Source organism: Cydia pomonella, chromosome 1, assembly GCF_033807575.1.
Source record: "Cydia pomonella isolate Wapato2018A chromosome 1, ilCydPomo1, whole genome shotgun sequence".
In the NCBI taxonomy this organism is placed as follows: Eukaryota; Metazoa; Arthropoda; class Insecta; order Lepidoptera; family Tortricidae; genus Cydia; species Cydia pomonella.
The window spans coordinates 29,004,600-29,018,674 of record NC_084703.1 but is presented as its reverse complement, the minus strand read 5'-3'; the positions used below and the strand labels follow the sequence as shown (position 1 = coordinate 29,018,674).

The 14,075-nt window shown below is 36.5% G+C and overlaps 1 protein-coding gene across 3 annotated transcripts in view; it reads right to left on the bottom strand.

Annotated features, from left to right (window-relative positions):
- Positions 1-9,662: 9,662 nt before the first annotated feature.
- Positions 9,663-14,075, bottom strand: part of LOC133528153 (uncharacterized) — a 39,688-nt gene continuing 35,275 nt past the window's right edge. For all 3 annotated transcript variants that reach the window (XR_009800961.1, XR_009800962.1, XM_061865407.1), the window contains one exon: positions 9,663-9,849. Coding sequence is in view for 1 of the 3 variants with exons in the window: in XM_061865407.1 (XP_061721391.1) it covers positions 9,840-9,849 (10 nt within the window). In the remaining 2 variants the exon portion in view is untranslated. The remainder of the gene's footprint in view (positions 9,850-14,075) is intronic.

Here is a 14,075-nt window from a genome sequence, read left to right as displayed (position 1 = left end):
ACAATTACCTACATCGTACATGTCGGTGACACTTTTGATTGACAAGACCGTCAAAAATCATGACAAGTGACCTTGTTCGTAAGAAAAGGACTTAACCGCCCTGCTATCGCGAAACACTTTGCGAAGTTTCTCCTCTCTTTCTCACTCACAAAAGTTGCTTGAGGAGAAACTACGCAAGTGTTTCTTGGTCAAAGTTCGAAAAAATAAAAAAAAGATTAAAAAGTTTTTATTTATTCAAAAAATAAAATCAATCTCTGCGATTCACTCGTCGAAGATAACGATGTTCGATGTGACGTCCTTGCATTTCGATGCAAGTATTGCATCGGCGTATGAGAGACTGATGTACGCTTTCAAAATTAGTGTTCTGCTGAAGTTTTTGAAACGCGTCAGTTATTCTGTTCCGAAGATCTTCAACAGATATTTGTGGTTTCGAATACACTTCGTTTTTTATGGCCCCCCATAAAAAAAAATCTAACATCGTGAGGTCCGGTGAACGGGCCGGCCAACGTCGAGGCCCAAATCTACCGAGCCAGTGGTTTCCAAACATTAAGTTCAAATGATTACGCACGCGAACTGATGAATGTGCCGGAGCTCCGTCCATTTGCAACCAAGTCAGCTCCCGTGCTTCTTCTGGCAACGAATTGAAATAATTAGTCAATGGACCACTAAGCAATTCCAGGAATTTTTCGCCATTGAGATTTCCGTCGATAAATACTGGACCTATTATACGGTCACCATGAATGGCTGCCCAGACGTTTACAGCCCATCGGTATTGATGACCGGTCTCTCTTAGCACACGAGGATTTACTCTTGCCCAATAGTGTGTATTTCTCTGATTCCACACGCCGTTCCGAGTAAAAGTACTCTCATCAGTCCATATTACTCTTGAGGTAAATTGGTGGTCGGTATTGTGTTTGTTCAATAGCCAGCGACTAAATGTTAAACGTGGCAGCAAATCCCTAGGCAATATTGCGTGTGCCTTTAAAAATTTGTAAGGATGCTGCAAGTTTTTTTTGAGAATCCTGTGAACTGTTTTGTGCTTCATTTGAAAATGTCGCCCGGCATTTCTTGTACTGCATTCTGGATTTTCAGCAAAATGTTCCAGTATAATTTCTTCATTACGAACATGAAGACGGGGTCCATTTGCCAACGGTTGGATTCTCCCAGTAATGGGCATGTCTTCCCGGACACGCTGCAATGCACCGACTATGACTCTGGGGTTTTGCGGAATTCGACGATTTGGAAATTGCTCCCGATATAATGTTAACGCTAGTCTAGCATCTTGCATAGCTTCGCCATACTTTATAATCATATCCGCTAATTCTTGCGAGGTATAAGGCGATGGTCGTGGCATTTTGGCAAGAAAATTATGACATGACAATTTCATGAAAAAAGTCACCTAAATATTTTACGTCAACCTACCTGCATCCTGTCATACCAGCCAGTGCAGTCAAAAGATTGGTGTAAGTAGGTAACTTTGTGTTAACTAAGAAGGCGGAATCAGATAATTGTTTCGTTTAAGTACCGATTGATAACTTCACATTGATTGGGTTGAAGTGTCAAGATAACATCGAGTTTGTTGATCAACACAGACATTCCTAATAAATTTAATAAGCATGTTTGAAGTAGGTAATGTGATTTCTAAGAAGTGATAATAAATGTATGTGCAGTGATTTTTGGTATCAGTCTAGCTCGGTGAATAATGCGATTCATAAATGTGGTGGCTAACAATAAGACACAGAAAGATTTGTTGATGTAAATTTGTTGTGCTAGTGTGGTCAAAATCGCGTATGTTTTAAATTGCAGTGTTTTCTAGTAGTGAATAATTCAGTAAATAAGTTAACGTCGGCAACAGTTCCGAGTTACTTAATGTTTTGATCGAATTTAAATGGAAACGAAACTAGCTCTTCCTCTCTGAAACGTCAAATAAATGTTTGCATTACATTGCTGCTCGAGATTTTTTTTTTAATTAATTACTCTTAACTATAAAAGGCAATCGTTATATTCTTTTGATAAAACTGTTAACAGCACTTTAAACTATCGTTACTTAAAACCAATGTCGTTATGAAAGACACACACTGTATAACTTGCTGACAATCATAACAATTGTTACCGTGACTATTAAACTTAATTAGTCTTAGCCTAGTATCACAGTGCTTGGCGTAGATATTCAAATGATTTAGGTCTCTTGTGCCCCATCGGACTCCGTTGAGCAAATTCAGTTTACTGTCTATTTCCTTTTTATTGGTAATCACACTCATCTCACACACTACGGACACCGGAAAGTGGTCGGACCAGTAAACACCGTAGTCCACATGCACTGCTGTGATTGTGTCCCCCGCTGCCCGTGTTGTGACACAGTAATCTAGCCACCGCCAGGATATAAGTGAGCATCACTCACAAAGGTGTACGTGCCCTCTCCTAGCAGTTCCATATCCGCGCAGACCAGCAAGTAATCAGCACAAAAAGCCTCGAGCTCCAACCCAAACCTGGTACAGGGGTGCGCGTTGTAGTCGCCCAGTACATAAGCTGCTTCTGCATCACTGTCAGTTATTGTGGCCTCCACGCTAGCGAGACAGTCAGTAAAATCAGTCAGATTTTATCTCTTATCTAACGGTAAATATACAGAGGCATATACGTGTATAATAATAGGCATACATATAGCGACTTTTGTATTTTCAGCAACGTATCTAGTATTTGCATACGAAAAAGTTTCATTTAATTAAGTAGAACTACTGATGAAGACCAGAACGGAACTCCTCAACCACACGTATGTATTTCACGTTTGGTGATTTGTTTTCTTTGTTATACTTATTTGTTAAGCAAATAAGGTTTTAAGAGGGGCATAACTCCAGGAAAGTAGAAGGGAACAAAAGATATGGCGCGCGCGCGAGTCTTGCGACGCAAGGTATGGCCATTGCACGGGTGTTAATGTTTTACTTGAATTACTTTGAAAATGTACTTCTGTTTGAAATTTCGCTTGTGGCGTCGCTCAGTTATATCACTTGCTATTTTATACTGAACTTATACTAATAATGGGTAGGCAGGGTACTGAACCCCTAGTGTAAATTTATTCGATACCGTGACATGACGTACGCGTTTGCGTTAAGTCTCATTTAGGATTTAAAAACAGCACGCCAAGCGGCACGTTTTGGAAACTCAAAATCCCATATAAAATGAGACATAACGCAAACGCGTTCGTCACGTCACGCTATCGATTAAATTTACACTAGGGGTACTGATTTACCTTACTAGTGAAATTCAAAGAAATTTGTTTTTTTGTCAAAATATTCATTTTTGATACAAGTATTGATCGCTGGCTGGGCTGGTATTTTTAATTCAACGGGCAACTAATACTCATCAAGACAATTCTTACAAACCCAAACACATAGGTTGTGTTGTTTTATGACAGAGTTCCTATAGTCACCTCCTGTGTCCATCATCAGATCACCTTGATGGTACCTTAATATTGCATTGTGACCTAATTTACTTACGTACTGCGCGCTTTATGTTCTTATTCGTGCAATACACTAAGATCACCTGGCCCAATCATCCAGGTGCTAAAGGCACCCAGCGGTTAAAAGTCCCTTTTTAGGGTTCCGTAGCCAAATGGCATAAAACGGAACCCTTATAGTTTCGCCATGTCCGTCTGTCTGTCTGTCTGTCTGTCTGTCTGTCTGTCTGTCTGTCTGTCTGTCCGAGGCTTTGCTCCGTGGTCGTTAGTGCTAGAAAGCTGAAATTTGGCATGGATATATAAATCAATAAAGCCGACAAAGTCGTACAATAAAATCTAAAAATTTAATTTTTTTTAGGGTACCTCCCCTACACGTAAACTGGGGGTGAATTTTTTTTTCCGCTTTAGCCCTAGAGTGTGGGGTATCGTTGGAAAGGTCTTTCAAAACTAATAGGGGTTTTCAAGAAACATTTTTTGATAAAGTGAATATATTCGGAGATAATCGCTCCGGAAGAAAAAAAAAATGTGTCCCCCCCCCTCTAACTTTCGAACCATAGGTCCAAAAAATATGAAAAAAATCGTGGAAGTAGAGCTTAAGAAAGACATTAAATGAAAACTATAGCGGACATGATCAGTTTAGCTGTTTTTGAGTTATCGCAAAAAGTTTTCCCTTCATAGTAAAAAGACTTACTTTAATTAGGTACTGATTATGCAAATTTGCCTATTTGTTTAACTCGGGTGAAAGGTACCGTTTCATCCCTTGGTTAACAATTTACTATACTTTAAGCTCCAGTTTAGCTTATTGTGAAGGAAGAGTAACTACGGAACCCTACACTGAGCGTGGCCCGACATGCTCTTGGCCGGTTTTTTAGTATAGTTTTTCGCTAAAATCAATATTTATAAAGATATTAATGCGGGAAAGGTAATTAAAATCAATTCTATGGTAAGTTTATTTTTATATTTTCGTAAATAAACAGTGGCACCGGCAAATCTAAACAAATTTTTATACAAAAAGCATAGTACACTTTTCGCAAAGATCAATATTTGAAAAATATATTAAAGAGTGAAAGTTAATTGAACCGGAATTAATGTGGCATTTTTGAATTGTCATAGGGAGTTCACATTTATCGACTTCCGATACACATATATATCAGAAAGTTATAATAGTTAGAAAGGATAATATGGACATATGTTTCTTTTATAAAGCAACTAATGAATTATTTGTTGGCATTAAATTATATTTTGAACGTGATATTAAAAAACAAACTAAAATGAAGTAATTAAATGTGAAACTATTAAGTTTCCATTGTTTTTATTGTACATCTCTATTTCCCATTTTCAACTACTCAAAAGTAATTTGGCAGCGCAATAAGACCGCTTGTAATTATTATTAATATTTTTATATGGAATTAGTCCCACAGTAAGCTCAAAAAGGCTTGTGTTGTGGGTACTTAGACTTACCTTTATTTTTAAATGAATATTCAATCTTCAATAAAATTAATTTAGTATTTAAATATCACCTTTTTAAATATTTCATTAGCAATCGTTTTTACTCACCTACGATTATTTATTGGGTGCTTTGAGTAAATACTCAGTATTTACTCACTCCTACCCATCTCTAGGGGCGTGGCCAACGTAAAAATCTATGCCTAATTAAAATAATGTGTGTGTATGCCAAATTATATTTATATAAAAAGTATAATTTTTTTGGTCGACTAATATTATTCACACCTTTTACTTTTTCAAATCTTCATGATTATATATATATAGGCCTTAGTAATATATACATTAATGGTTCACATTCACAATGTTTAGAGGAAAGTCGCCTGTTTCCCCAAACGCTTTTGATCCATATCAACTTACCAACCCATACTCTGGCTCTAGTAACTTATATTGCGCTTAACGCCATCTATTGCAAAGAACATACATTAAACTGTGAAGTCAGCGCTTGAAATGCCAACGCTGTTTGCAATTACATGTATTTACTCGTTTATCACCTAGATGTCGTGAAACGATGTAATTACAGCTAAAATACAGAAATAACAAATTTGTCCATCGAAACGCGATCAGTCCCATTTTAATGGAGTGCATAATTATGTCATTTTTGATTATAAGAAAAATTCTGTCATTATAGATAAATCAAGTTACTTATTAAATCTAGGGAATTAAGAATGTTGTGTGGTCATAGGTGGATAAAGTGAAAAAAATCACAAAAGCTCATATTATTTTACTTTATTCCTAAATGTCATGTGAAGGAAAAAACCGGTCAAGTGCGAGTCATACTCGCGCACGAAGGGTTCCGTACCAGTATCTATAAAAACGGCAAAAAACTCACGTTCTATGCGTGGTATGTACTTGTTGTTATAGCGGCAACAGAAATACATCATCTGTGAAAATTACAACTGTCCAACTATCACGGTTCATGACATACAGCTTGGTGACAGACGGACGGACAGCGGAGTATTAGTAAAAGGGTCCCGTTTTACCCTTTGGATACGGAACCCTAAAAACGAAGTCATGAAGAGTTTATTTTACAAGATTTTTGAAATAAACTCTGTACGGCATATTTACTTTGAGAGCTTGCAAAATGCTGTCTAATGACACGAAACAAAGTGCAAAGGAGCCAACGGATATTGAAGAAAAAAAAACTACCAAGAGCATGTTGGCCCTTTCTCAGTTGAGGGTTTCACCTCCATCGAAGTAATCCAATCCTGGAATTTCCAGCTGCTGACTGGGTGTAAATTGTAAAATTGAAAATTGTATTCAATGTTTTATATCCAGCATTCAGAACCTGTTGTGCTTGATACTATCTTCTGATTGGAGACTTCCTAGGAGGATGGAGGTGTTGCCCACAAATTAATGCCCCAAATTCTTCTACGGTGCTCCGCGTTGTGAGTCCGTTTGCCTGCTGCTCGATCTGGCATGCAAACCGCAAAGCAAGACACTTCTAATATACGCTGGAGGTAACATGTGATCAGAGGTGGGTGAAATATTTATTTTCTTCCTGAAAGTGTTAGATTTAAACCAAGTTTATTAGTAGAACAAGTCGCTCGCTTAGTGATAAACGGAGTTATTTCAAAATTCGTGTTAAACTTGTGTTTGTATTAAAACAGCTTATTACTAGTAGCACTACCAGATTTCTCTCTTAAACCGGTTTAAGCCGTGGGTTAAAAAGAGATAGCACACTTTGGTACGGTTTACTTTCATAGATAAGGTATATTTCAATTTATGCTAAAGCAGCCAAATTCAGTCTTGCTGCGACTTGTTTGCGAAAAAGACGTCACTTTCGTGTTCTATTGGGAGAAAAATCGTTGTTGTATCAAAGGTCCGTAGGTAATTAAACTATCTTTTGTAACACATCAACCATAAAAAAAGCGGCCAAGTGCGAGTCGGACTCACCCATGAAGGGTTCTGACGTATTAAAAAAAAACTAGTTACTAGATCTCGTTCAAACCAATTTTCGGTGGAAGTTTGTATGGTAATGTACATCATATAATTTTTTAGTTTTATCATTCTCCTATTTTGGAAGTTACAGGGGGACACACATTTTACCACTTTGGAAGTGTCTCTCGCGCAAAATATTCAGTTTAGAAAAAAATGATATTAGAAACCTCAATATCATTTTTGAAGACCTATCCATAGATACCCCACACGTATGGGTTTGATGAAAAAAAAAAATGAGGTCCTAAGTATGGGGAACCCCCAAAATTTATTGTTTTTTTTTTTATATTTGTGTGAAAATCTTAATGCGGTTCATAGAATACATCTATTTACCAAGTTTAAACAGTATAATTCTTATAGTTTCGGAAAAAAAGTGGCTGTGACATAAACGGACAGACAGACGGACATGACGAATCCATAAGGGTTCCGTTTTTTGCCATTTGGCTACGGGACCCTAAAAACGTACAAGCAAAATTCTGCCATCATGCTTTTTTCTTGTGTGTTTTTATTATTATTTCGGGGTTATCATAAGGGGAACGAAAACGAATGGCCGTTCCCCTTTAGAAAACCTCAAATTAATAATAAAAAAAAACACAAAATAGAAAAAAGGAAAAAAAGTAATGTCAGGCGTCGTAACGCCAAAATAATAAAAAATTTGTTTCGCTTTCTAAACCCTACGCACTGAATAACCTATCACATTAGGACATGAAATCAATCATCATCATCCTATTTTTATTATTATTTCATTGCAAGCTTGAGAAAACCACTATACAAATCAGCGAGAAACAGGGTTGCCGGTCGCGTATCCCTATGCGACCAATCGTAGCAAGGGCTACGCTCGGCCGTCTATATCTACTTGGCCTGCGAACGGTTCGCTTCCCGGCCTCTATAGTAACGTTCTATTAATTACCTACAGGAATAGTACATTATTGCAGAGGCCGGGAAAGGGCAATTCGTGGATTATCTTAATGTTGGCTATTATTTACGGATTTTTAAGGCATCATAGAAGGTTTATGATATGTGTGTAGAGAAAAATATATTATAATTGGCTAAATAAACTCGTCATGACAAGAGTAAATACAAATATTTGTAAATTATTAACAGTCTGCTATTGTACAAAAAAGGACATCACGACGCGATAATTCCCAAAACGATATAACAAATCTAAAGATGGTGGACGAAAAGCTACACAAAATTTGGGAAGGTTAATATTTTAGGTTATCTGCCAGGTCGAGGTCTCAAAGAGCTGAAATCTGACTTGGCAATAGTTGCCTTATACCCGAGATGTAGCTAAAATAGACTTAGGTTGAGAATATGCAAAATCTACAGACTTAGAAAATCCTGAGAAGGACTGTTACCGAGCTCGGGAGAGCGAAATCTCAAACTAAAACTTTGAACAAGTTTTTAATTCATAATTGCTACCGATGCATTTTAATGTATGACGAAATAATTGCAAAAAAAAAAAAAAAAAAAACCTTATCGGGGCCTTAGTTTCATACGTCTGCGGTTGGCGAGGATGTTTCATAACAGCGACGCACTGCTTTAAAAAAAAACGTCCATAAGATCCTAGTATGGCAAGCTGTTCACTACCGGCATAATAAACGGAGATGTCTACCGACAGGAGTTGTAGGAATTTTAGGATAGGAAACATACGTCCTCTAATATTTTAGCCTGATTTATCCTATGATCATTACGTTAATGCCGCCTTAAATTTGGTTGATAACGAGAATGTTAGTTATGTTGTGAATAACATGAACCTGCCGAATTGCCCAGAACTACGCCTGATTGAAAGGTATTGGGCAAACATCAAGCGTTAGTGTGTCAATTCACTAACAGTTCAATTTATACACTGATGGCAGGTGTTCGAAAGGAAGTTACTCGTAAACAATTCACTAAATTTTAGGGTTTCTACAAAAAAAGCATTACATTTTCTTTTTTAAATGTTTACGAACGTAATTTACTTTTTGTTTTCAGTACCAGTGATTAGTGATAATCATAATGTAAATAAGTTCTAAGGCAAGTGTACACGCTCGTAGGGACCTTATAAGATAAAAATAAAACAATGCCTAAAGGGCCTATTTTAGATATAAGTAAGCTAGTTATAGTAATCATCTGTATATATACATTATGTATATTGTTATTGTAAATAAATACTTTTACATTAAAAACAAAAATCATAAATTATCTCCAAAATGGATTTAATTAGGATACCAGTTTCTTTGAGAAAGTTACTTAATTTAAGATCAAAAATGCAACTTTAAAATTAACGTACTTTAAAAAACACCATGTATCTCTTTAATTGGAAATATACCAAGATTTGTTTAAGGTAGGTATGTAGGTTTCTGTCAGACAGCACCGTCAGTTACACTAAATTTTTTACCTTATTTTTCTTGAGGAAGGTGAGACGTGTATCCAGGTCCTGGTGGATGCACGTGTATCGAGATCCTGCTGCTTGCATGCCTGTCCTGATCTTCCTATATTCAACCTATACTGCATTCAAAGAAGTTATTTTACCAAGAACCAAGAGTTCCCAGTGTGCTGAACTTGAGTGAACTTTAAAATGACTTTTTCAGTTGATAGTGCGTGTGAGTATGTAGGTAGACAACGAAATTACGACCTGTCTATTTATTTTTAATTATTCCTATGCCAATTTAAACCGGGTTTTTTCTCTTGTTTTTCTTACATTAATTAACCCCCTGATGCGACGCTAAGCATCAAATCCTTCAAATACTCACTTGAGTAATTTGCTTATTGATAACAAAGAAAATGGACCGAAATTACCTACTCATCGTAAATAAATCGTCTACGACTAGTAAGCCTTTTTGTGTATTATGTATTCGTTCTAATATTTTTACAGTCAACTACAGAAAAACTTGATTTAATACATGAAAAAAATCAAATGAATACACGTCGTAGGGTGGTCACAGTGCAGCTTGGAGTTGACTTAAATCATCCTGTAACAAATATATCAAAAAAGTATGGTTAGTAATTATCATCTTCAGGCAAAAAGAGTTCAGAGAAGTCACTCAAAAAGGTAAACTTTCTACTTCATTGTTCGTGAACGATTTTGTGTCAAATTTGTTTTAATTTTATAGAAATATGCACCAGTTTCTATACATCAACCATCCACTAACAGTCTATAAAGATTAAGTATTACATAATGTAATAAAGTATTAGTAATATACGTATATGTGTGAATTATGATAACGAATATTACTAATATATCCCAGTTAAGAAGTCAATCCTGACACTTTAAAATGACATTAGGTACTTTGTTCCCAAAATGTACTCGTATGTAAAGTAGTGATATGACACATAGATAACAATCAAACTATAGTCAAAAATATATTGATTGGAAAAACCGTGTCAATCATGAGGTAATGCGGAAAAATAACCTTATGCTAGAAATCAAGAATGCGCAACGTCTGTTTTTTTAAGTGTTTACCCTACAGGGTCAAAATTCTTCTCGTTGTCTTGTTTCTGACCACTCTGTCATGGTTGTATATTTGTGTTTTCTATCAAATAAAAAAAACGAGAGCTATTGTATATCTTTCTAGCTAAAGATTATATTAAACATCAGAAAAAAAAACCAGCTCATACAACAGGCTCACATTTATTGGGAACAAAAAATAAACACAACTAAAAGAATATTGACCCTACTACGAGAACGAAAACCTTTCTAGGTATGTATTTTGTGGCTTGTAGCTTATACTAGTAGTAACATTCAAAGTGTGACTGACATTATTGATTTCAAAAAACATTCAATGATATTGATTGCTGATAATGTTGAGCTTGCTATGCCAATACAAATCCATCAGATGTAAGTAAGCTCCAAACGGATATGTGAAAACTTGTCCTTTAATTTTGTAGCGTATATCGATGGGGTGCTATTAATAGCTTACAGTCCTGGCCTACATCTTATCACAAGTAACTGCGCAGTAATGATATATCCAAGAACGTCTCAGACCTTTGTTAGATCTTACAATTTAATTATATTCGTGACGTGGGTGCTTTGACACTATAAATCGCAAAAACTTATTGGTTTCGTTGTGCGTTAGTCAAAATATTTTCATTACCACCACGTCATTAATTTGTTTTTCAACACACTTGCTCAAAACGACGTTTTTATTCCACCGATTTTTGGCTCATAATCCTAGGTACGAGGATGGATTGAAAAATTCGCGGCCTGAATATTAAAAACAAAACAGAGGTTTTTTAATTTATTTTTCTAAATAGTCCCCGACGAGTTGAATGCACTTGTTCCATCTGGATTCCAGAGGCATTACACCACTTTTGAAGAAGCTTTCCTCGGGACCTTCAAAATAGGCATCCACTTCAGCTTGGACCTCGGCGTTGCTTGAAAATTTCATACCACCCATATGTTTTTTTTTTTTTTTTAATTGGGGAACAGATGAAAGTCCGATGGTGCTGAATCGGGTGAATAGGGTGGGTGGGGCAATAATTCAAACCCACATTTGGCAATCTCCGCCATCGATTTTAGTGACGTGTGAACATGTGCATTGTCCTGGTGGAAGATAACTTTCTTTGTCAACATTCCAGGTCTTTTTATCTTCAGAGCCTCGCGTAATCTGCGTAGTAACTCGCAATAATAGTCGGAATTTATAGTTTTACCTCTCTGGAGATAGTCAACCATTATTATTCCCTTTGCATCCCAGAAAACAGATGCCATGACTTTATTGGCCGACAAAATTACTTTGGCTTTTTTGGCAGGCAGAGATCCAGGACGAACCCACTGCTTCGATTGCTGTTTGGTCTCTGGTGAATAGTGGTGGACCCACGTCTCGTCCATAGTTACAAATCTGTCCAAAAAGTCTTGAGTATCGGCTTCATACATGTCTAGACAGCTCATTAAAGTGCTTACAAAGTGACCTTATGTTTAGGTGCACTATTTTAATTTGATTCTTTTTGCTATTATAAAATGAACTCCATTCTTGTATGTTCTTGTGGCGTGAAAAATCCACATCCGACACAATATCTGGAATACTGTTGAATTTTGTTAAAAGAGGAAATCAAGTAGTGTGTTCACATGGCTAATTGCTTAGTAACTAGGCTGGAATGTTTACGATGTCTTTTTCACATCTAATTTTATAGATTTTTGCGTCGTTTTCTTTCTTGGCTAATATATTTGAGTTCTGTATCCATACAAATCTGCAAATATCTCGAAGCTGTGTCTTTGCCGACCAGAACAACTGACGCTTAAACTGTGGGAGGTCCTCATTAAAATAAATAGGCTTTTGGCTTCCGTTCTCATATATGTGGCTGTTATTGACCAGAGTCTTTCCGGCTCGGAGCCACTTGTCGCGTGTGGTCCTCCACTTCAGCTTGACGACAACCAACCGGCTGCGGCTTGGCTTCGCCCACCTTTTCTCGGCTGGCCCTTTTTGCGTATTTTATGTCGTCAGGGTTCAAATTAAGTTTTTTAGCTACTTCTTTTACTATTTCTGTTGTATTTTCACCCGCTTTCTTTTCTAACCCTATTATCTCCACATTTTTCTCCTTTTTTGCTGTTTTAAGCTTTATTACATTTTCAAGGTAGGTATTTTTTTGTTCAAGCGCTTTAATTTTCTTGTCTGTTGATTCCTTATGTTCTACCAGCGTCTGGTACTGCGTAGAGTAGAAATCTACTGTTTCCTTTAATTCGTTCAACTTTTTGTCGAAATTATATGACGCATCCAGCTTGAATTTCTGTCGATTTAAATTCTATTTCTGCCTTGTTTTCGTCATTTCGGGACCCAGCCGGGCTGTCAGAGTCTCTCCGAAAACAATCCTCGCACATCTCCTTCTTTAGTATGGTCAAACTAAGTCAAATATCACTAAAGTCAGGAACTAATTCTAAGGACTAATAAAATCACTACGGATTGTTTTGTATGGGCTAAAAATCTAACTTTTTATAACCTATACTAAATGAAATCGGCTGAAAAAAATGTAATGGTTATAACTAAGAAGAGAAAAAGGTATACTCGGTGTAATTTGGCGTACGTTTGACAACACTTAAATTTAAATTCGTACGTGTTATTTATGTTAATTTAAGCTACGGTACAGGTAAAAAAAAAACAACATAAAAAAAATATTTTGGCCATTGCGGGTCTGGGAAAAGTAATGTACTCGGTGCTAAATCCCATATCAAATTCGGACCAGGGTCCGACACTCGGAAAGTAGTTTTTCATGTTTTACTGTCGTTGTACTACGGGGGAAATTGTAATACTATTGGAAATTGACGCAATCATATTCATTTGATTTTTTTTTACATTCGCACCCCATAAAAAAATAGCATTTTTATACGGAACATGCAGTTTTGTAATCAAGTACCAAAAACGTAAAGCAATAAATACACAGAAGCGACAGCCGCGTGATTAGTGGCAAGAGAAGGAACGCGCGTAGACGCATCGACGAAGCATGGCTCTTGAGGCACGTATTAGGGTTTCTGAGTATGCAGGCAGACAGTCAACAAATTAAATACAAGTACGCTCAATGTTTGTTATTAAATTCGAAAAAACGCGTTGTTTCACAGACTTAGCAAGCAGTTCAATAAGGTGTGTGAAGTCCTCAATCTTAAAACGAATATAAAAACGACACCTATTTTTTATCAATAAGTATAATTCTTCAAACAAAACAATAATATCGAATACCTAAATTCGGCGTACAAGAGGGTACTGAGCGCATAACGCGGCCATAAATTTAAAACTTTGAAATAAATAATTATTAAACCAACTTAACCGCTAAACCTTAACAGGCTCAGCGTGACGGTTGAGTTGATAAAACGAGTAATCATTTAAATAAAATTTGGTATTTGAGTCGCGTAATATGCTCCGTACCATCTTAAATTTTTGTAACAAAATCAAAAGAAGTACACAAAAATTATAAATCACAACAATTTTCGTTGTATTTTTTTTTTGTTTTTATGTGGATCAATCAAGATCATCCTGCAGCTCAATACTTCCAGTACTCGTATTAGTGCATGATTGTCCATTACAAGAGCCACAAATTATTAAGCATTTAAGACCTGATTTACGGCAAGAGCAATTCATGCGTTCGCACCCAGTTTTACATTCACACGATATAAGATTCAATAGTTCCTCAAGTGCCGGTTCTAAATTCGTGTAATAGGGGACAAGACCCTCTGCCGTGGTTTTTAACCCGTAATTGGTAGGCAGCATAT